The following is a 22598-nucleotide window of genomic DNA, read 5'->3' on the forward strand; positions in this document are numbered from 1 at the left end:
AGGCTTATATCGCCTAACAGACTTTTATAAAAATAACAAACCTCTGTCAACACAAGAAATACAGGATAAACTAGAAACCACCCAAATACCCTGGTTAGCACAACACCAACTACATGCCCTCTTAAACAATCCAGCAGTAAAATCGGCAGCAACTAGGCCCCTGACAACCTTTGAAAACCTCCTCCTAACGACAAAGGGACACGGCAAAGGGATGGTATCTGCAATATATAAAATACTACTCCAAAATCCCACAAGTCCCCTAGACACAATCAAAAGACAATGGGAAGATGAAATAGGTTACAAGATTAATCCCACTCAATGGACCAGAATGTGGTCTAAACCCCCCTTTAAATCCATATCAACAAAAAGGAAAGAACTCAGTCTGAAACTCACCTACAGGTGGTACCTAACACCAAGAAAACTAGCGCTAATATGCCCAGGAACCTCACCAAAATGCTGGAGAGGGTGCACCTTAACAGGCACATATTTCCACATGTGGTGGGAGTGCCCCAAAATCCAACTATTCTGGACAACAACCATATGGGAAATAAGTAAAATAACCAAGCAAACATTAGAAATGACCCCAGAATTGGCCTTGCTAAACATCTTCCAAGACAATAATGCCCAAGTACACTACAAAGAACTCATGGCCCACTTACTCTCAGCAACCAGAAGCACCATAACCAGACACTGGAAAGACCTGTCAGGAGTAAGCCCTACTAGAAAAATTAACCAATAAGCTGAAACTGACACGGGGACAAATAGAAGACGACGACTTCACCCCGGTATGGCTCCCCTTTATCACATACACAGCCCAACAAGACAATGACAAAAATCCACCAACAGCATACAAATCAATATGGCTAACCTGATCCAAAACACCCACCCATCCCACTCACACATGAAACAAAGACCACCACAGCTAACAACAAATGAATAACCATACCCTAGGCCAACCCCAACCTCTCTCACCACTAAAGGAACACAAGGGAACAACAGAGAACCTGCACAAGCAACGCTGACAAAAACACCCCCCCCACATCTATTAAGTAAAATAGAAACATTGTCACCTGACCCCCCCATCTCCCTCTATCCCCCTTTCTTCCCAATGTCTCAACAAATGAAAACGATTTGTAAAAATGTTATGAGAGACATTGCATATATTTCTGTAAATCAAGAAAATCTTTAATAATAATAATAATAATAATAAGAAGAAGTAGGGTGTCCAGCTGGCTGCATCAGGCCTGACCCGGCTAGGAAACCCTACTCAAGACACGTGACCTCTGGCCTTCAGGGGCTGAGCAAGGCGATCCCTGCTGAACACTTGAGTGAGAACAAAGGAGGCCTGTTTGCCCCCCCCCCCAGCGCCTTTTGCGTCTGTCCCAGCCGGGCTCGCATAAGGAGGGCCTTTGTGTACCTGGTTGAGGTAGAAATAGTCTTCAGGCTGCTTGAGGTGGAATTCCTGACGCTCCTCCTCGCTGACGCCGAGCAGCAAATAGTAGAACACATGGTAGTTCCTTCAGGAAGGAGAACACACACACACACACACACACACGGGTCTGTTAACAAAAGCCGCTTGGCTTGCTCTTTTCATAGCTTGCGCACCTTTCTGCATGTGCATCATCCACCAAACATTCTATGTATCTGCCCCCTTTTGCTCCAGGGAGCACAAGGGGGTACCTGTGGGGAATTCTCCGTTTGACCCTCACAACAACCCTGCAAGGTTGGGTGCAGCTGCATGCTCAGTTGCACCCAATCCCTCCCAAGAGTTCAAGTAAGAGTAACAGGGTCACAAGCCCCTCCTCCCTGTCTTGACCACGGCCATCCATCTGGGAGACCAAGGCTGATTCACTCCTGAAACCAGACTGAAGTGGATCAATGGGCCCTCTGGATAGGTATGGGCCTTTGCAGATTTGGAAAGTTCTCTGCCCGTTCCTGTTTACACCCCTGAGTGTGCCCATTTTATCTTCACAACAAGCTACACAGTGCATTAGGCTTAAAGGCAGTGTCTGGCCTGTTGAGATTCAATCCCAGGTCCCAGGGATTTTGCATGTCTTAATAGATTTCTGGCTTCTAAATTATTTGAGCCCTCCCTCATTCACCCACCCTTATCTCTCCTCGGTTCCTACTCTGGGTGCACAATAATAATAATAATAATAATAATAATAATAATAATAATTTATTAGTGATTACTTTCCCTTTTCCGAAGTGTAAAATGCACCATGTATTCCAAGTTAAACCACAAACTTTCTCCTCACCTTTCGTTCTTTTCCTGGGACACCAAGCGAGATTTTTCGAGTAGGTACTTTTCAACCACAGCCCTGGAATCCACCAAGAGAAAAAAAGAGTGAATGGGGGGAAAGAAGGGAAAGCTGCCCCCCCCCAAGGTTCTATGGTGCTAGAATCCATGGAGCCAGGCAGGCCATTTTCCTTATGAACGACAGGGGTGGGGTGGGGGGAGGAAGAGAGGGGTTCTCACTTCCAGCAATATTCTGCTGGTGGAGGGGACAACTGCTTTGTGAAACAGAGAGGACAACCCACCCACCCACCCCTTCACCCAAGAGCCTGCAAGCTGCACTCACCCCCGGACAATGCCGTTCTCCAAGTAGTTGACCTGGATGAATTTCCCAAACCGGCTGGAATTGTTGTTGTGGGCTGTCTTTGCATTTCCAAAGGCCTGCAGTGAAGTGAAATAATGAGGCAAATGTCTGCAGCAAAGTTCAGAAATGGCTGACAGTAGCAAGGGTGAGTTAAGTATTTTTATTTATTTACTTGGTGGGGGGCAGATACCCCTCCCCCCTCGGCTACACCCATGGGCAGTAGCTCTCGGGGTTTTTTGGACTGCTGACAATCCCAGTCCTAAGTATATTGAAGCTAGGACATTCAGTGAGCAAAGCCTGCATCCTATCACTGAGTTGCGGCCCTTACCCTAAAAATAATGTACGATTCTAGTCCTCATGGTCTACAAACCATGGTTGATGCTTATAAAGAGGTGAATTGTTCCTCTTCCCTACTCAAATAACTAAAGGCACCCAGGATTAAACCCAAGATTTTCTGTACTCAGCAGGTGCTAGGCTCTGCTGTTGACACAGCATTGTTACGGATAGAGTAACAAAGCGCTCTCTCTCTCTCTCTCTCTCACACACACACACACACAGCTCAAAGTGCTGGCAGCACATCACCCACGCTAATTTAAATCCAGAAAACCGTACTATATAAATTTATCATGCTTGTAAAACAAAGTTCAGCACCAATCCTCCTTTGGACCCCATCAGTGAGGCCGAGAGGGAAGTCTTGCGCCCTGTGGAGGTTACGGTTTGACTTCACCCCCAGAGGTTCACTCTGTTGTCTCTTGAGACAGATGGATGCCAGAAACGAGGCACGGAGGCTGGACCAAACTGCTTTCTCACCTACTCTCCTCCTCCAAGTGCACACACACACACACACACACACACACACACACACACACACACTCAGGCGTTGTGGCAGGCAGGCAGCTGGCTGCAACACCCACAACATTTAGCATATAGCTCACAGGCCTGGGCGGAAACCAACCCCAAACTGGGGCTGACTCATTTATCCTAGAGTCACAGAGCCAACACACCATCCTTGTGACATCAGAAGAATAAGCAAGGCTATTTCTTTTTCTTCTTTTTTTAAAGGAAGTTAGGGCCTTCTCTCACCCTCCTCTCTCAGAAAACCTATTGACTTGATGACCTCGTCACCATCAGCTGCAACCCCCTGGGCTGAACCCAGGAAGAAAGTGAGAAACAGAGGGGAGAGAAGATGAAGTAACAAAAACCACACCAAAAAAAGAGCAAACGTGGCTTCCAGAACAATTGAACTCAGAAAGGTTGCAGGAGGGAAGGGAGGGCTTTGGTAGGGGGGCTAGTGCGAGACAACAGGCAGCGGGTGCCTCCTGCCATCACTGCCTCCTGTGGGAGGGAGTTCCACAGTTTAACCCTGCATAGGAGGGAGAAAGGTTGTTTTCTGCTGCTCCAGAGAAGCGGACACGGAGCAATGGATTCAAGCTACAAGAAAGAAGATTCCACCTAAACATTAGGAAGAACTTCCTGACAGTAAGAGCTGTTCAGCAGTGGAATTTGCTACCAAGGAGTGTAGTAGAGTCTCCTTCTTTGGAGATCTTTAAGCAGAGGCTTGACAGGCATATGTCAGGAATGGTTTGATGGTGTTTCCTGCTTGGCAGGGGGTTGGACTGGATGGCCCTTGTGGTCTCTTCCAACTCTATGATTCTATGATTTTAACCCTGCAGAGTTAAACCCTGCATCTTCCAACATTCAGCTTCACTTCATGAATTCTAGCGTTATGAGGGAGGGAGAAAGCACTTTCTCCAAGCCATGCAGAATGTTATAAACTGGATAGTCACCTCTCACTCGCCTTTCCTCTTTACTATAAAGACCCAGATGCTGCAATCCTTCCTCCTAGGGGAGTCACAGTTGAATGTCTGTTGGCTGGATGACTAAAGAAGGCTTTAGGTCAGGGGTGGGGAAGGTCTGTGGCCCTCCAGATGTTACCAGATGCCACCACCCCCACCACTATTCATGACCTTTGACCCTACTGGCTGCAGGGACTGCTGAGAGCTCAATCCCCAACTCCCTGCACTTTAGGTTACATTCCTAGATTTAAAGCAGGCTCCATTTTGTTGCAAAACAACAGGTTTTTTGTTGTTCCAACAGGATGTATTGAGGTCATTTTGAGAAACACCACAAATTTTGAACTGGGAAGCCTGGGTTTAAAAGCTCAATCTGCCCTGACGAATCTCCTCATTTCCCTTCTTCTCCGCCCCTTTTACAATTACCCATATAAGCCGCCTATGGTTTTCTGAAAGGAACCCAAGAGTGTGATGACCTCATCTGTGTGGTATTTAGCCCAACTACAGAGCAAATTCTCCAAAGCTGATTAAAAAAATAAAAAAATAAACCCAAGCTGGGCCATATAAAGTCCCCAAACAATGTCCATGGCAGCGAAATGTGGCTATTTTTTGAGAAAGGGTACCCACCTACTCTTACAGCCTCTCTCTCAGAGAAAACAAAAAAAAAACCAAAGCAAGTTGCTAGATTAAGAGAACAAAAAAAGAAACTCTCTCCAAAATGCTACCCGCAGTGCCAGGACAGAATCTGTGCCACAAAAGGCTGCCAGTAGCTCTCTTCCCGCCCCCGCCCCCATTTTGTTGGGCTTCATCCACTGGCAAGTCCAGTGGCATGGGTGAAGTCGTCCCAGAAGCCATGGAAGCCAAGGGCTTGAAATGAGTCTGGCTCAATGCAGAACTCTCTTCCCCATGCCAGAAGGCAGGCATGACTCCGAAAGCATCGGAGCAAGAGACCTTTCTCGGAAACTTCCAAGAAATGAATTTCTGGAGGCAGATGTGGGGTGTGTGTGTGTGTGTTTCTTCCCAACTACTGCACGAGAATCTCAGCTTCCCAAACAGCCTGCGGCCAGACATGCATCCTGGGAGTGGTCCTCACGTTTTCTTATGATATCTCAGTGGATCTGAAGACCCTTAGTGCTATCTGCTGCACCCTCCCAAAGGCACCATGATGCCTAGGCTCTGAGGCCACTGCTGGGGCCAGCAATGCTACCAGTTGCTGGAAACCACAGGAGGGGAGAGGGCTCTTGTGCTCACGTCCCCCTAACTTGTGGGCTTCCCAGAAGAGCCATCTGGTCAGGTGCTGGACTAGATGGGCCACTGGCCTCAGCCATCAGGCTCGTCTTAACTTTCCCTCAAATGGAACCTGAAGAACTTCCCTTCCCTTCCCCCCTCCCTCTCCAAAAGTCTGAATGAGTTAGTAGCAACCAATGCCATGCCATCAGCTGATCCCGGAGGGGCTCCCCACAGCGACCTCCTTCCTGTTTTGGCCGACAGACCACAAGTGGAAGAAGCTCAAAGAGGTAGCCAAGCCTCAGAGAACTTCACTTCTGCTTTCTGGTGGAGGTGGGGAGGGGAGAGGGAAGGACAGACACACCATGCAGGACCTCTGAAGCATCTTGCCCAAGTCACTTTATGAATGGAAGCAAGATTTGGGGGGTGGGGGAGAGGCAGCGCCTGTCTCTATTTGCCAGCTGAGGTGGATCCTCCTTACCTGGGTTTAGGAAATCAGAGATGGTAAGAGAGTGGAGCTTATTTATGTGTCAGAACAAAATCACAAGCCTTGCTGAGAAACTCCCTAGAGCAGCCTTTCTGAACCTTGGGTCCCCGGCATAGCTGCCAAGTTCTCCCTTTTTTTAAGGGAAATTCCCTTATGCTGAATAGGCTTCCTCGCGAGAAAAGGGAAAACTTGGCAGCTATGGTCCCCGGATGTTGCTGGACTACAACTCCTATCATCCTTGACCGCTGGTCCTGCTAGCTAGGGATGGTGGGAGCTGTAGTCCCAACAACAGCAGGGACCCAAGGTTGAGAAAGGCTACAGTAGAAGACAGGGGGAGCACTTGGGGCCCTCCAGATGCTACTCCCATCATCACCAATAAAGATTCAATTTCGTTGTTCTGTATGGGACAATGACAATAAAGATTATCTATCATCATCATCATCATCCACAGACGACTGGGGAGCAGGAGGGTATGGGGAAGGCCACAAATGTTTCCCCAGCCCCAAGTTAGAAGCAGTGCTCTTGGGCTCAGTTCCTGCTTGTGGGTTTTCCGCAGGCATCTGGTTGGCCACCGTGAGAACAGGACGCTGCACTAGAGGGGCCCCCTTTGGCCTGGCCCTGCAGGCTGTTATGTTCTGATGATCTCAAGCAAGCAACCATAGACCTGGGCATTACATAGTGCAAATAAAATATGCAGATAAAAATATAGAGACATCTGGACATAAGGGGCGAGGACAGCAAGAAGCCTGAGCTAGCTGCTATAAAGCTTAACAGTGACTGTCCGTCCATCCCTGTTGTTATTTTCTGCTTTTAACAGTATTTATTTTATTATATTCCTGGAGCCCCGCCTAGATTAAAGGCTCTAAATACAAATACAGTAATAAATAGAGCTGACTGGTCTGCAACACAGGAAAAAGGATTATTATGGTTATTCTGAGGAACACAAGAAACTGTCTCATCCCAGTTCAGACTAATCCTTTGTTTAGCCAAAGTGGTCTGCACTCTCCAGGGGTCTTTCCTTCCTACCAGGAGACAATTTGGGGGGGGGGGAGAGAACCAGGGACAGTCTGCCTGCAAAGCGCTGCTCTGCTACCGAGTGACAGGCTCCCTTCTCCAGTGGTCCTTAACAACTTGAAACCTGAGCTACAACCAGAAGAAAGTCTCTCAGATGCTCCTCCCATGTATAGGAGGAATGGAGTGCTTTCCCTGGATGCTCCTGAGCTGAGCAGGTGTCTTCTCTTTCCATTTTTAAGCACCTGCTGGCAATCTGTCTATTCCTTCAGGCAACTAGGAACACACATTTCCACAATACTGTAGCTGGCTCATATATTTTTTTACTTTTATTTTTTATACGGTTTTATGTACTGCTATTGTAAACTGCTCTGGGGCGTACAGGGCGTTACGGGGGGGGGGGATCTCTGGTGGGGGACATGCCATGCTCCTTCTGGGGGGTAGTGTGTCCACCTTTGGTCCCCACCCTGCACTCAGCTGTCAGCATGGAGTAATGGCCACACCCTGGGAGTGGCTTCAACTGGCTGGCTAAACCAGGCAAGGGGTGTTGGTGGATAAGGAGAGATCTCTGAAATCCCGGGAAAAATTCCCTTGCATGTGAAGACAGGCTCCAGAGGATGGAGTGGATGGGACCAAGAGGGGCTCGAAAGGTAAAGAAGGGGGTTTCTGCCCCTGTTGTAGAGGGAAGTGAGGGGCAGGTGGGGCTTGCCTACCTGGGAGAAGGGAAACTCTGACCCTAAATCTCCTCTACCTCAGGGGAGATCTTGGGGAGAAGAAAGGCTCAGGAGCAAACCTTCCACAAATCCAGAGTCAATAAGGCATTTGGATGGCGCCTGGTGTGCTGAAGGGGTAAACGGTGCAGGCTGGTGTTGGGAGCACACTGGAACTCTGCAAGGACCCAGGAGGGACAGAAGCCGCTCACCTGAGTTGCAGCCAGCCTATTTGAGGAAGAGGGTTCTTTGCTCGCCGAGGATTAGGAAACGGAAGCATGTGACAGAAAGAGAGCAGTGCGGGGTGGGGGGGGACAAGAGAGAGAGAGAGAGAGGCCTATGCAAAGCAGAGTGCAGCTCTACACTGTGCAGAAAGGCTAGATCTTTGTGGAGACTTTTGTTGCCTCTCGCTCTGATTAAGTGAAACCAAGCCATGAGGTCAGCTTCAACTCAAGACTAGAAAAGAAAAAGGCAGCCAGCATCCAATGACCCGCCCCCCCCCATCCACCCCGCTCCTGTTTCTTAATCTCCATTTGCGAAAGACGGCATGGGTCAAATATGACTAAATAAGGAGAGATCTCTGAAATCCCAGAAAAAAATTTGGTTGGGGGTGGGGGTGGAGGAAGATGCTGCTAAGGAGAGGGTCAGGAGGAAAGCCCTGCACAGAAAACAAAGCACGGCCCAGCACAGAGGAAAAGGCCCCGTTTTAATACTTCCTTCCTCAGAGCTGTTGAAAACCTCAATAGTGAGTGGCTTAAAAACCCATATAAGAACATCAGAGGAGCCCTGCAGCAGCTGGATCCAGACAACGTGAGCCCATGTAGACCAGCCTCCCATCCTCCCAAAGGCCAACCTGATGCCCCCAGGGGAAGCCTGCAAGCCGGATATGAAGGCAACAGAAGCACCTCTCCCAGCACCTGGTGAATGCCAGAACACAGCCATCGCAGCTGGTAGCCCTGGGCAGCCTTACGCACTTGTCAAACCCTCACTGAAAGCCATCCAAGTTGGGCGTCATCACAACATCCCATGGGAGCAAATCCTACATTGGCTCCCACTACGCTTCCAAGCGTTGGTGCTGACCTTGAAAGACCTAAATGGCCTCAACTCCGTAGATCCGAAGGAGCGTCTCCACCCCCATTGTTCAGCCCAGACACGGAGATCCGGCTCCAAGGGCCTTCTGGTGGTTCCCTCCCTGCAAGAGGTGAGGTTACAGGGAACCAGGGAGAGGATCGTAGTGGCGCCTGCCTTTGTGCAACACCCTCCCGACACATGTCGAGGAAATAAACAACCACCTGAGTTTTAGAAGACATATTAAGGCAGCTCTGTATGGGGAAATTTTAAAATGTTTGATGTTTCACTGTGCTTAATTTGTTGGAAGCCACCCAGAGTGGCTGGGGCAACCCAGGCAGATGGGTGGGATATCAATAAATAAAATAATAATAGTAATAAAAATAGTTTAGCCAAGCACTGGGTAAAGATGAATCTCCCATAAGGACCTAAGAGGATTCAAAGTAAGCCCATCTAGATCAGCCACCCATCCTGTCCCCTAGTGGCCTGAGCTCCATAGAATCATAGAGTTGGAAGAGACCACAAGGGCCATCCAGTCCAACCGCCTGCCAAGCAGGAAACACCATCAAAGCATTCTTGACATATGCCTGTCAAGCCTCTGTTTAAAGACCTCCAAAGAAGGAGACTCGTCCACACTCCTTGGTAGCAAATTCCACTGCCGAACAGCTCTTACTGTCAGGAAGTTCTTCCTAATGTTTGGGTGGAATCTTCTTTCCACAGAAGCAATCCTCCCCGCTTGAGACCCCCAGAGACCGAACCCATCCTTTCCGGTTACAAAAAGGGCTTGACAGCAGAGAGAGAGTTTTACAGGTTGCTTTTCACCTCCAGCACCGGTCCAGCCCCCAGAATGGTCCTCTCCACCCCACTGGCATAGCCCTTCTGGCTGAGGGCGGTGAGGCAGTGGATCAGGAAGTTGGTGCTCTGCGTCTTGCCGGAGCCGCTCTCCCCAGAGATGACGATGCACTGGTTGACGTGCTTCTTCAGCATGGTGTGGTAGGCCACGTCGGCGATGGCAAAGATGTGGGGCTCCAGCTTGCCCAGCTGGTGGCTCTCATACATCTGGACGTACTTGGGGTTGTAGATGGGCAGGAACTTGAAGGGGTTGATGGCGATGAGGATGCTGCCGGCGTAGGTGTAGATCTTCTGCTTCAGGAAGCGCCGCTTGAGGTTCTCCAGCAACGTGGCCTCTGTCAGGTTGGGCAGGTTGCACAGGTCGTTGACGTCCTCCTGCAGCCAGGGGAGGAAGCCTCGCTCGACCAGCCGCCGGACCTCCTCCCGCCCCTCTTCCTCCCCGGAGGCCACCTGCAGGTGAACGTACTTGATGCTGCCGTCCGTGTTCCTCTCTTGCAGCAGGAAGTAGTAGCCGTCCTGCCGGGGGTGCTCGTCCTGCGCCCGCCGGGGCCATAGCAGGACCCTGTGCACCGGCGAATCGTTCCCGTCTAGCACCCACTCCTCCCCGCCCGACTCCTTCACCTCCACCAGAACGTAGTGCTTAGAGACGTCCAGGCTCAGGGAGCCGATGACGTCCCGGATGACGTCGGCGGTGGTGGCGTCTTTGGTTGCCGTCACGCGGCAGCAGGAGGCGCTTTCGGCCGAGAGCTGGGGGTAAATATGAAGAGTGTAGGCCGCCTTCTCCGGACAAGCTGCACCGCCGGCATCTTTCGCGCTCATCCTGCCTCGGCATACCGCCCTGGGCTCGGCTGCGGGGCTGGGTATCTGGAAGGAAAAGGAAGGAGGGAGATGGGTCAGGGGAGGATCCCAAAGCGGAGGCGCTGGGCAATGGACCTGGAAGACCGGGGTTCGAATCCCCACTCGGCCATGAAGCTCACTGGGTGACTTTGGGCCAGTCACTCTCTCTCAGCCTATCCTACCCCACTGGCAGTGTTAGAAACTTAAGATACATAAGCAGGGCACAAAATGGTTCCTTAAACCAAGGTTGCACTTGCCAAAACGGAATGTCTAGTTGCCATTTTGGGTGCAATACGGCTCTAAAGTCTCATTTTTTCAAATGGTGGACTGACTGGGACTGATTGAACATCTGGCTAGTTCAGAGGACAACCTTGAGCTAGGTGAAGAGCTTTTGAGAACTTAAAGAAGAAAAGTCACTTGATCCAGGGACAGTCCACAAATCTATTGACCCATTCCAACCTCTTTCTCTTTATTCTGACTGCTCCTGCTCAGGCTGCGCAGAGAAAGCATTTTGGTTCCCAACATTCATTCCAATTGTGCAGATAAAACATAACGGATAGAATTCTACAGGATGGGTTATTAGTGCGTGAAAACAGTCCAGATCCAAGGATCCCCAGATGGCGGAGATGTCAGGCACAATCCTTGGTCTGACTTGAAATAAGGCAGTTTTCTGTGTTCCTATGAACAGCAGCTTAAGTGTCTGCAGAGACGAGGTGACCAGTGTGGCTGGGAGTCAGCAGCATCTGGAAGGGGGCCAGAGCAGTTGCTCCTGGGGCGGAGGTGACATGCACCCTCACAGCAGGAACATTCAGTTTGCACTGTTTGCTACAAGCTGCTCTGAGTCTCTGTGGCAAAGCCTGGGCAAAAACATACCCAAAATCAAACTGTCCAATACAAAAAAGCTGCTTTGGATGGGGAAGATTCAGGAGAAATGCCAAAGGGACACATACGACTTTGGTTTTTTTAAGCTCCTTGAATACACCAGTGTTGCTCCAGGTCTAGGCAAGCCCAAACTACCGTCACCTTGGATTTCTGATGTCCCAAGGGAGGAAGAGAAATTTCCATGGAAATGGTACGATGTGGGGGATCTTTCCCACCTCAGGGAAATTTCTACAACACATTTTTCAGTGGAAAATTTTCTCCCATTTTAAAAGAAATCCATAACATTAGCTAGCGACATTGTAAGACGCCAAACTGAGCAGCTGGAATGAACACGGCAGTAATCAAATCTGAAAATCAGAAGCTACAATTAGCTTATTTCACGTGATTAGTCCGAAGTGGTACATGCATTCACAGTCAAGGATGGTAACAATTCCAATTGCCTTCAATTTTTTCCTTAAAATCTACTGTAAGGAATGTTATCGCCATATCTTAAAACATTTGCAAGCATTTCATTAAAAAGTACTTTCCAATGGTTGTATCAAACCAAGTTCTACTCAAGAGTAAACCCCCACTGATACAGATGCAACTGAGTTTGTAATGTCCTATAACTTCTTTGGGTCTACTCATTTGATACAACCCTAAAAAAGCTTCCAGTTTGTTTAGAGCAGGGATGCAGAGAAGCATGAGGTGACAACAGCCACAACTGTCCAACTAACAGGCCAATCTCAGCCTCGGTGAACAGGCGCAGAGTGACCCTAACATGCAGCCACCTGTGCAAATGGACAATGGCATTTTTTTTTTAAAAAAAGAGCCCTGTGCACACAGAATTACCGTGACTGCAGTTCTCGATGGGAGGAGCCACACCTTAAGACAACTTGTAAAAACAGCCCAACACTGAGCTACGAGAGAAGGTTAAAAACTCAAGACCCAAGCAGGTGGGCAAGGTAAAGGAAAGCAGCACAGCTGAATCGCGAGGGTCAAGCTGAAAGGGGAGTTGGAGTGGGCGGCCCTTTGCATCCCCCTTCCAACTCTACAACTCTGTGATTCTGCAATTCTCCAGAACATTGACTCGCAGAGCCAGTCGCCAGGGTCGGTTCCATACATTTTTGTGCCTGGAGCAGAAGAGCAAATGGGTGTCCCCTCTCCCCAAGCGTACCCACCGCTGACCAAGTTATTTTGGCATCTGCAACAAGAACATTACCTGTACTGGGGAGCCAAATGACAGCATCATGTTAAAAACTTAAGAACTTAGCAGCAGGATCAGGTCAAAGAGGGTCCATTTAGCCCAGTGGCTAAGCAGCTGCCCCCCAAGGGAACGGAGAACAGTTTGTGATTCCCCAAAACTGACATTCAGAGGCATCATCATCGCTTACAGCCTTTGATGGTATATTTGTCTCTATTTTGAGCCATACGAATTGGAGATCATTACTAACATCTCGTGGGAACAAATTCCACAGTGCCTATGTGAATAAGGCCTTCCTTTCGTCTGTCCTGAACCTTCCAACATTTGGCCTCAAATTCCAGTGCGACAACAGGAGAAGACCTCTCCCTATCTGCTTTCTCCACACCATATACAGCTCCTTGCTACAGCAATAATGAACCATTTGCAGCCTTTTTGTGACACCGAAAGTCAGTTGTCAGCTGCCCATCCCATTGTGCTCAATGGGAGAGGCAGCCTGACAAGGTCTGGGTTCATCTGTCACACCAGCCACACTCACTTGACATGACCACAACCGGCCCTATCATCTTATCATCAAGGAGCACTTGCCCTCCAGGATATTCTGAGCCACAGGAGGAAACAAGCATGCTCTCCAAAAAGTGAATCCTAACCCTGAAAAACAGCCAAGCATCATCAAAGCAGCACAAAAGAAGGCAGGAAGAGCCAGGCCAAGGGATGAGTGTTCGCTCTCATTTGTTCTCCCCCAAAGGAGACAAGAGAATAAAATGTGTTGTCATTAGGCCCAATTAAAAGGTCACAAAGAACCCAGGAACGTGTGCAGTGCTCTGCAGTGTTTTATGCAAGATAAGGTTACCCCCGACTAATAGCCACAATGGATAGTTGCAGGCAGTAGGCCCCTGAATTCTGGTCACTGGGTATCACAAGTGGGGAGAGTTGTTCTTCAGCTCCCATGCCTCTGCCCCATTTTTTCAATGAGTAGGGAAGCAGCGTTTCTCCTTCCCTCCCATAGGAAATACAAAACAAAATGGGCAGCCTTGTTGCAAATCCTGGAAGGCAGCGGGACGGTTTACCTGAGCCTCAGGAAGATGGCAGGAAAGGGGACCGCAAAGAGGAACGGGCCGAACAGCTGCCTCCCCATTGACAGAAGTGAGGCAAGGCAGGACAGTGTCACACACACACCCCAAGGCCATTTCTGCGACCCATCGATTTAGCCAAAGCAGGCACCCCATGCTGCCTGAAAGGGGAGGCCAGGAACAGACACGGCTTTGTCTCTTGCTGCCCGTGGGCTCTGGCGGAACAAACCGGCTGCAACGTGACCACTTAGGAAACACGCCTACTTAGGGGAGAAGTCAAGGGTCAGGCAAATTCTCCCTAGGCATGTCTCGAGTTCTTACCAGAGCAGAGGGAAGCTGTCCTGCTCTCAAGGCAGATGAGGACCCGGAGCTCACTCCTTCCTCCATTCCTTCCAAGGGGAAGGCATGACACATAGGAAACTCAGCTTACTTCTCCTTCAGCTAACCCACGGAGGGGAAGCTGCGGAATCGCTTTCCTCTGGAGGTTTTCAGAAGGCTCTGATGCCAATAAATGCCCTTCCTGGGCACTGAGAACTACAGCCTCTTCCAATTTGGAGCAATGGTCTGCTTGCCAAGGGAGGGCCGCTCGGTTAAGAGGGGGGAGCTGCTATTTGGGCTAGAGCTGAAGCAGCAGAGAAAAGGGAAAGTAATTTGCCGGAGCCTTTTACAGACAGAAATTCTGAGGCTGTTTCTCAAGGCCTAAGGCTTCCCAGCAGAACCTGACAGAAAGCACCTCGGTGTCAGAGGATTTGCAAAGCACGCAGAAAACTCTTACCTTGTGCATATCACAGCCTCTGGAAAACGCGGCAGAGTGTCTGTCCCCATCCCATCCCATCAATCTGTCCGAGGCAGCGGTTTAGTCTACATAAACCCGTAATTTTGAGCTGCATGTTTAACCAATGAATCATGCCAATGCTAAAAAGGGAAAGCTACCATTATAGCAAAACTGGGCAGCCGGGGGTGGGTGGGGGAATAAAAGACACATTTCTGCAAGTGAACCACTTTGGCTTAATAAGTTCTTCCTTGCTAAACTGGGATTTATTGCCGCCCCCTCTGGAGGAGGCAGAATCGTCACAGAAGCAACAGCCTCAAATAACTCATTCAAAACTAAACAAAACAAAAAACCACCCTCCACTGACCCAGACACTTTATTTACAAATATGGGCCTTTCTGTCCCTGCCGACAGAGATGGGAGATTTCTGAAGGCCCCCGGAGTTGTGAAGGGGCAGAGATCCCAAAGCTATGGCAAAAGGAAACAGAGAACTCCTCCAGACTGCTGAAGACATTACAGGTCCACTATAGAGGAACTCCAGAAGCTGCTCTGTACCAGCTCAGACCATTAGCTCCACCTAGCTCAGTATACACTCACTAGCAGCAACATCTATCCTGGATTTCGGACAGGAGACTACTCCCACGCCTACTTGGGGTTCCTGAGGACTGAACTTGGGACCTTCTGTCTGCAAAGAGGATGCCCCACCCCTGAGCAACTTACTTGATTTTTATGAGGAGGGCAGTAAGATTCTAGTCCTCATGATTATGACTGAAGGACTGGTTTAAACAGGAAGCTGCTACACAGAGTCAGACCACTGGTTCACCTGATGCTCAGCATTGTCTACACCAGGGGTCCCCAAACTATAGTCCGCCCCCCCACAAGGTCTGAGGGACAGTGGACCGGCCCCCTGCTGAAAATTTTTGCTGACCCCTGGTCTACACTGACCGGCAGCAGCCCCACCTGGAGATTCCTGGGATTGAACATGGTGCCTTCGAAGGCAAAGCAGGTATCCTACCACCCATCTACAGCCCTTGATCATCTTGGTCGCCCTCCTCTGCCCACCTTCCAGCGTGTCAACATCCTTCTTAAATTGTGATGCCCAGAACTGGACACAGGATTCCAGGTGTGGCCTGACCAGGGCAGAAGAGAGTGGGACTACGACTTCCCTTGGTCTGGACACTAGACTTCTGTGGATGCAGCCTAGAATAGCATTCGCTTTTTTTGCTGCTGCATCACACTGTTGACTTGTGTTAAGCTTGTGGCCCACCAAGACCCCCCTAGATCCTTTTCACATGTACTGCTAGTGAGCCAGGGGCCTCCCATCCTATATTTGTGCATCTGGTTCTTCCTGCCGAAGTGCAGAACCTGACCTTTGTCCCTATGGAAATTCATTTGGTTTGGGTCCAGTTCTCCAATCTGTTGAGGTCACTTTGAATTCTGATTCTGTCTTCTGCAGCGTTGGCTACCCCTCCCAGTTTGGTGTCATCTGCAGATTGGCTGAGCATCCAATTCCTTCATCCAAGTCGTTTATAAAGATGTTGAACAACAGGCCCAGGACAGAACCCTACAGCACCCACTTGTTACTTTTATCCAGGATGATGAGGAACCATGAATGTGTACTCCTTGGGTTCAGTCGGTCAACCAGCTACAAATCCACCTAAGAGTTACATCATTCAACCCACATTTCACCAGCCTCCTCACAAGAATATCAGGGGGGACTCCGTCAAAATCTTTACTGATATCAAAAGACACTATATTCACAGCATTCCCCTGATCCACTAGGCTTGTAATTCCATCAAAAAAAGAAATAAGGTTTGTCTGACATGACTTATTTTTTAGAAACCCATGTTGGGTCTTAGTAATCATGGCATCCTTTTCTAGGTGCTCACAGACAGACGGTTGAATGATCTGTTCTGGGACCTTTCCTGGTAGCGATGTCAAGCTCACCGGTCGGTAGTTATCTGGGTCTTTTTTCCCCTTTCTGAAGATGGGAACCACATTTGCCCACCTTCAGTCTGTAGGGACCTCACCTGTCCTCAAAGAATTCTCCAGGATCATAGACAAAGGCTCTGAGATTACATTCGCAAACTCCTTTAGCACCCTTGGGTGCAGCACCTCAGGCCCTGGAGATTTGAATTCACTTAAAGTAGCTACCGGAGGAGACTCTTGAGAGTCCCATGGACTGCAAGAAGATCAAACCTATCCATTCTTAAGGAAATCAGCCCTGAGTGCTCCCTGGAAGGACAGATCGTGAAGCTGAGGGTCCAATACTTTGGCCACCTCATGAGAAGAGAAGAATCCTTGGAAAAGACCCTGATGTTGGGAAAGATTGAGGGCACTAGGAGAAGGGGACGACAGAGGACGAGATGGTTGGACAGTGTTCTCGAAGCTACGAACATGAGTTTGACCAAACTGCGGGAGGCAGTGCAAGACAGGAGTGCCTGGCGTGCTCTGGTCTATGGGGTCACGAAGAGTCGGACACGACTAAACGACTAAACAACAACAAAAGTAGCTACGTTGACAAGTTAATGCAAATTTTTGCTTTTCAAAAGCAGACAATTCAGCTTTGGCAGACTCACACTATTGTAAGATAGCACCCCTCTCTCTCTCTCTCTCTCTCTCTCTCTCTCTCTCTCTCTCTCTCTCTCACACACACACACACACACACATAGAGAGAGAGAGAGAGAGAGAGGGAGAGAGAGAGAGATCACAACCATTAGGCTTGAGCCTAAATATTTAAGGAGCTTCCCTTTAAAAGGCAACAGGACCACCTTTGTCTGAGTGCTGTATTGTGTTACTCTGCTAAAGTCCAGAGCTTCCATGCTCCATTTCACTACTAAAAAGGCATTTGAGAGTGTTAGGAAACAGAACTAAGCACACACACAAGAGGACTTTGTAGACACGATTGGATTTTTTTTTTTTTGAAGAAAACAAACACAGACCCAAACAACAACAGCAAGGAAGGATTTGCTAATCCCTGTGCAAACATTGGGCAGTTCAGTGCCAAGGGCACAGGACTGTGCATAGCTGCAGCACAGTGTTTTACAGATTGCAACTGCTTCACTGATTATCTGTTCATTAGTCTATATGATTTATGCTGTACAGTGGTACCTCGGTTTATGAACACAATTGGTTCCAGAAGTCTGTTCATAAACTGAAGCATTCATAAACTGAAGCGAACTTTCCCATTGAAAGTAATGGAAAGTGGATTAATCCGTTCCAGACCAGTCCGTGAAGTACTTAAACTGAAGCGTTCATAAACTGAAACATGGGTGTAATTGGTTCCGGAAGTCTGTTCATAAACTGAAGCGAACTTTCCCATTAAAAGTAATGGAAAGTGAATTAATCCGTTCCAGATGGGTCCGCGGTGTTCATAAACCGAAAATTCATAAACCGAGGTGTTCATAAACCGAGGTTCCACTGTAGTTGCAATGTTCTATTGTGCTCTATCATGCTATTGCTATTTATTGTTTGTGAGCCGCTTTGGGATTCATTGGAATGGAAAGCGGCATAGAAATATAGGAAATAAAATCAAAAGCACACTCAGCCAAAGGAATCCTACACTGATCACTGATCATGTCTGCATAGATTGTGTATGGGAAGGCTGCTGAGTGAACCAATGGCTGCAAGTTTTTCCCATCTGCACAATCAAAGGCTGGGTGGTGGTGTCAGTTTCTAAATACCTCATCGCAGGTCTTGCCTTTTAAACAGAACAGAACAAAGAGAGAGAAATACATAGCTTTTTTAAAAAAACCTAGAGCCTTGAATATGAATGCTCGAGATCAGTCATTGGAGGGCTGCTCTTGCCGCCCCGTACGTGATTTGAACCCAGGGCCTGCAGCCAAGATTGCTGCCCCGCTCAATACTTCCACAGAGGGAGTGAAGCCACAGAATTTCCCTGGCAAGCTGAGACCTTGAGTCCTGGGGCAGTGTCGGAAATCAGATGTCTAACGCTGCACTCTCAAAAAAAGGTCCCTACAAAGAAATTTAAGATCTGTCTGGGTTGGAGTCTCCTCAACCCATGAAGTGTAATAAAAGGGTGGGTAACTGAGGGCTAGAAGCATACGGCTCAAGTGGTTTATTCATACTCTGGATTATTCAAGCTAACGTCGTCCATGAATCACGCTTTCCCACAAAAAAGTGCTGTCTGCTTGAAGTTTCAGCCACCAGATATATGTGTCTTCTTTTTCATACACACTTCAGCAGACAGCATGTAACCCTCTTTCGATTATTCAGGGAGACAAATGTTTAAGGCTGTGTGGCAGGTCTGAGAGAGGAGCCCAGAGGCCTGGCGCTCAGTTTGGTTTGAGTGACACAGAAAACGGACTGAGTCAACCTCTGAAGGAGGGGGGGGGGCAGGCAGGAGAGAAGAAATCTCTTTGTTTAGTCAGCTAGTCATCCTCCAGACTCAGAGAGCACAAGTCATGGCTCACTTTGGAAGAGAGAGGAAGTTATCAAGAACATCTGCAGCTGAAAAATGCAGAGGGGAAGCAGAGGGGGGGGGTTGTAGAGGGGAGAGGCTCCCGCATCAAGGGGCCTCCTCCAAGTTTGGAAGAAAGAAAGTGGGGACTCCCCCTGCCTTCCGCCACCCCACACAAGAACCAGCACCTCTGAAGTCGGAGGTTAGGAAAGGTCTTGCAGCAAGAGGGTGAAAGCAAGAGAAACCATGCAGAAACTTTTAAAGACTTTTTTTCGTAGCCGACAGCCACACACAGCCACCCAAGGTGTCTGCTTAACAAATTGAGAGCATTGGTGTATTTAATTCGCATCCCATCACTTCCTCAAGCCAGTACAGACAAGAGCTATCTCCCTCTTGTTCTCATGAACACCTTGAGGGAGAAGGGAGGGTTAGAGGTGGCAGCTGCACGACTGGCGAGGGGGCAAGGACGGAAACCTTGCCAAAATCCCATTTTAAAAAATACAATCAAGCATTAGAGGCCTCCTAACCAAATTTATTGGGCATTCCTCAATGCAAAATGAAACAAAACCCTGCTTTTCCTCTCTGCACAGAACATCCATAAATGACGCTCCGGCCAGTAAAAACGCAAGTAATGAAAACTTAAAACAGCAGTAAAGCAGAATACAAGATCAGAACCAGCGGTAAGGAACGTTATCCATTGACGGTGGAATGCAAAGAAAGCAAGCCTAACCTCATGGGGCAGAGAGTTCCACATATGGGCTGACACGGCAGAGGGGGAGGAAGCCCTCCTTGTGTGTTGACACCTGCCTTGCCTCAGAAGCACACAGATGAAACATCTGCACCATAAATTTAAAGCACATCCTGCCCCAAATTAGAATCCTGGAAACTAGTTTGCCTCTCACCAAACTACAATTCACTATATTCTAAGAGTGCACCCATTGATCCAAACTAGTGTTGTGTCCCCCGCCTGCCCCGCCCTTTAAAAAGTGAAACCTCTTCAAAAAGAGAGCAATCCAAAAGGCCTGGCTTGATATTTCTGGTATTTCTTGCCCTAACTTATCCCCTACAGATGGGGGGGGGTATGTGCAAGGGGGGGGGAGAGAAATCTGTTAGTTTTGCTACAAAGTTGATGCAAGAGGCAGAGGGTGCCCAAACCACATAAGGGTGTGAGCGCTCTGCTCTGCTTGATGGAAGGTTGCCTCATGATATCATCTTCGGACGCACACACAACCCGACCAGCCCCCAAAATCTCTGCTCTCTTTGAGCTCTGGCAAGGAACTTTTAAACAGACACACACAGAGAAAGGGGGAGCGGCGGCTAGGAGAGCAGTGGTGCCAACTGGCTGTTTTAAGTTCTTCCTAGGTCTGGTGGGGGGCGGGCAGGGGGATAAAAATCAGACAGCACCACCATCCCTTTCCTACCACTGTAATAAATCCAGACACCTCGAGGCGCTCCCAATGGGGCAGCCCTGTTAGTAATGCATCCGCGAGGCAAAGTGATGCGAGATGGCACAGCCCCTGGCCAATGGGGACTGCTCTCCAGAAACCGGGATCCGTTGCCCAAGGCTGCTGGCAGGAGAGCCCAGCCACCAACTCCCAGCCTGAATTGCAGGGAAGGGAGCAGAGAGTCACCCCGAGGGAGGGGCGGGGCGGGGCAGGCCTCTGAGCCCCAAGGTCCTGGCAGAAAGCGACAGGTTGTACACCCCAGGCCCAGCACCTGAAACAGAGGCTGCAGAAGGGCTCTCAAATGATGCCTGCCTCCATGCCAGTCCTTCCCTCCCTCACAATGAACCAATTCAGTGGAGCAAAAGGTAAAGATGCTGTCACTCACACTCAGCCCTGATCCACATTGATGACAAAAAAAAGAGATATAAAGGCAGCTCACAGGGTCCCTCTCTGGATAAGCAACCTCAAGACAGGTACTCTTGAAATTAATAATAATAATAATAATAATAGGAGAGGTACAGCGTCCAACTACCTGCAACCCCCCCCCATACTGTGCCCCCAAAGCTCTCGCCTTGGCCCCCAAATCTCTCGGCTTTCAGGTAAATCCCTTACCTTGGGATCCAATACTGACCAAAGAAATCACTGCATCACACACAGTACGTACTGAAATTATGGGATTCACTCTCAGAATAAGTCACGATGGAGGACTCTAAAATAACAAAAGGATCATAGAGATGGAAGGGACTCCTGAGGGTCATCTAGCCCAACCCCCAGCAAGGCAGGAATTTTTTGCCCAATGTGGGGCTCGAAAATCACCTTGTTTTCTTACCCCTTTAACGTGATGATTTTATATTCTCATTGCTGTAGAAATATTTTCCGCTGTTTTTAAATCTACATTTCATAATATACTTAATGTATCACACTGTGTTTTAGGATCTCTATTTTCTTCCATATCTTCTCTACTGGTCATTGACCGAGAGAGAGCAATAAAAATATTATATACACACACACGGTGCTTTTTTCTGGGGGGACGTGTACCCCTAAACATAATGTGAATCCTTGCACTTTTGTCGGTTTACTCATGTACTGTATTTATTTTTCCTGATTTGAACTATAAAATGGTGATTTTCTTGAGCCAAAATGAAAGGACCCCTAAACATTTTTAGAAAAAAAGCCCTGTATATAATAATATAGTATAATATGCTGTAGTATAGCATAATACAATGTAATATATTATATATATACACACTTATATATGTTATATACACACAAACATATATCAAACCATATATTATATTACATTATATTAGTACCCTCTAACATAATATATACACACTTATATATGTTAGACACACACAAACATATCATATCTTATATTATATCATATTATAATATGTTAAGTACCCTATAACATATACATCAGACTCTCGACCACATGACACGGCACCCCCCACCCCACGAATGGGACTTCCCTTCCACTTTTTTTTGAGGCTCCCACAAGTATTTTAGGGGGGAGGGGGGCGTGTGTGGCAGAGAGCGAAGGGACCCGACTCTTGGTTTTTTATTATTATTCTCTTCTAAATGCCCCTCCGGGGAGAAAACTCCTTCAGCCTCAGTTCCCCACCCCCACCCCCACCCAAGGGAGACACCCTCTCAGAGGTGGGACACGAAGCTGGGGAGTGGGGAGAATTGTGCCACCCCCCTCACAGCTCCTCCTCCCTCGCAACTTCTCTTCCCCCCAAAGAAATACCTCAGAACCCCCAAATTTACCTCAGGAAACCCCACATCATAGAAATTACCTCAGAAACCCCACCAAATTACCTCAGTTCCCCCCAAATTTACCTCAGAACCCTACCCCACAGAAATTACCTCAGAAACCCCTCCAAAAATTACCTCAGTTCCCCCCAAATTTACCACAGGAACCCCCCCACTAATTTTTTTACCTCAGTGCTGTCCCTTTCCCCCCTCCGAGTCCTACCTGCGAGCGAGGGCCGGGCCAGCGAACGAGGCAGGCGGTTCCTCCGGGCGAGCTCCCCGCGGCTGAGGAGGCGACGGCCGGGAGCCGCCTCGTCCCGCCCTCGCTCCCTTCCCGCCCACAGCGGAGGCGGCCACTTCCGGGTTGTACGACTCCACGGCGCACGCGCGGGAGGTGGGAGCAGGAAAGGAAAGGCGAGGGACGGCCGCGCAGGCGCAGACCGCGCAGGCGAAGCCCGAGCGTCGCCCGGTGCTCTTCCTGGGCCG

The 22598-nt window shown here is 48.8% G+C and overlaps 1 protein-coding gene across 9 annotated transcripts in view; it reads right to left on the bottom strand.

Annotated features, from left to right (window-relative positions):
* The window catches only part of MYO9B (myosin IXB), a 57049-nt gene extending 34580 nt beyond the window's left edge, over positions 1–22469 (bottom strand). For 6 of the 9 annotated variants that reach the window (XM_088673116.1, XM_088673115.1, XM_060275279.2 and 3 more), the window contains exons 1-4: positions 9719–10612; positions 2583–2677; positions 2259–2321; positions 1418–1517 (exon numbers count right to left, since the gene is read on the bottom strand). In XM_088673116.1, the coding sequence (XP_088529242.1) occupies positions 1418–1517; positions 2259–2321; positions 2583–2677; positions 9719–10567 (1107 nt within the window). In that variant the 5' untranslated portion in view covers positions 10568–10612. Of the gene's footprint in view, positions 1–1417; positions 1518–2258; positions 2322–2582; positions 2678–9718; positions 10613–14495; positions 14627–22335 lie in introns of those variants that run through there. The other 3 variants (XM_088673117.1, XM_035116967.3, XM_060275278.2) reach the window with 2 other exon arrangements.
* Between the last annotated feature and the right edge of the window lie 129 nt (positions 22470–22598).

Source organism: Zootoca vivipara, chromosome 6 (assembly GCF_965207765.1).
Source record: "Zootoca vivipara chromosome 6, rZooViv2.hap1.1, whole genome shotgun sequence".
Lineage (NCBI taxonomy): Eukaryota > Metazoa > Chordata > Lepidosauria > Squamata > Lacertidae > Zootoca > Zootoca vivipara.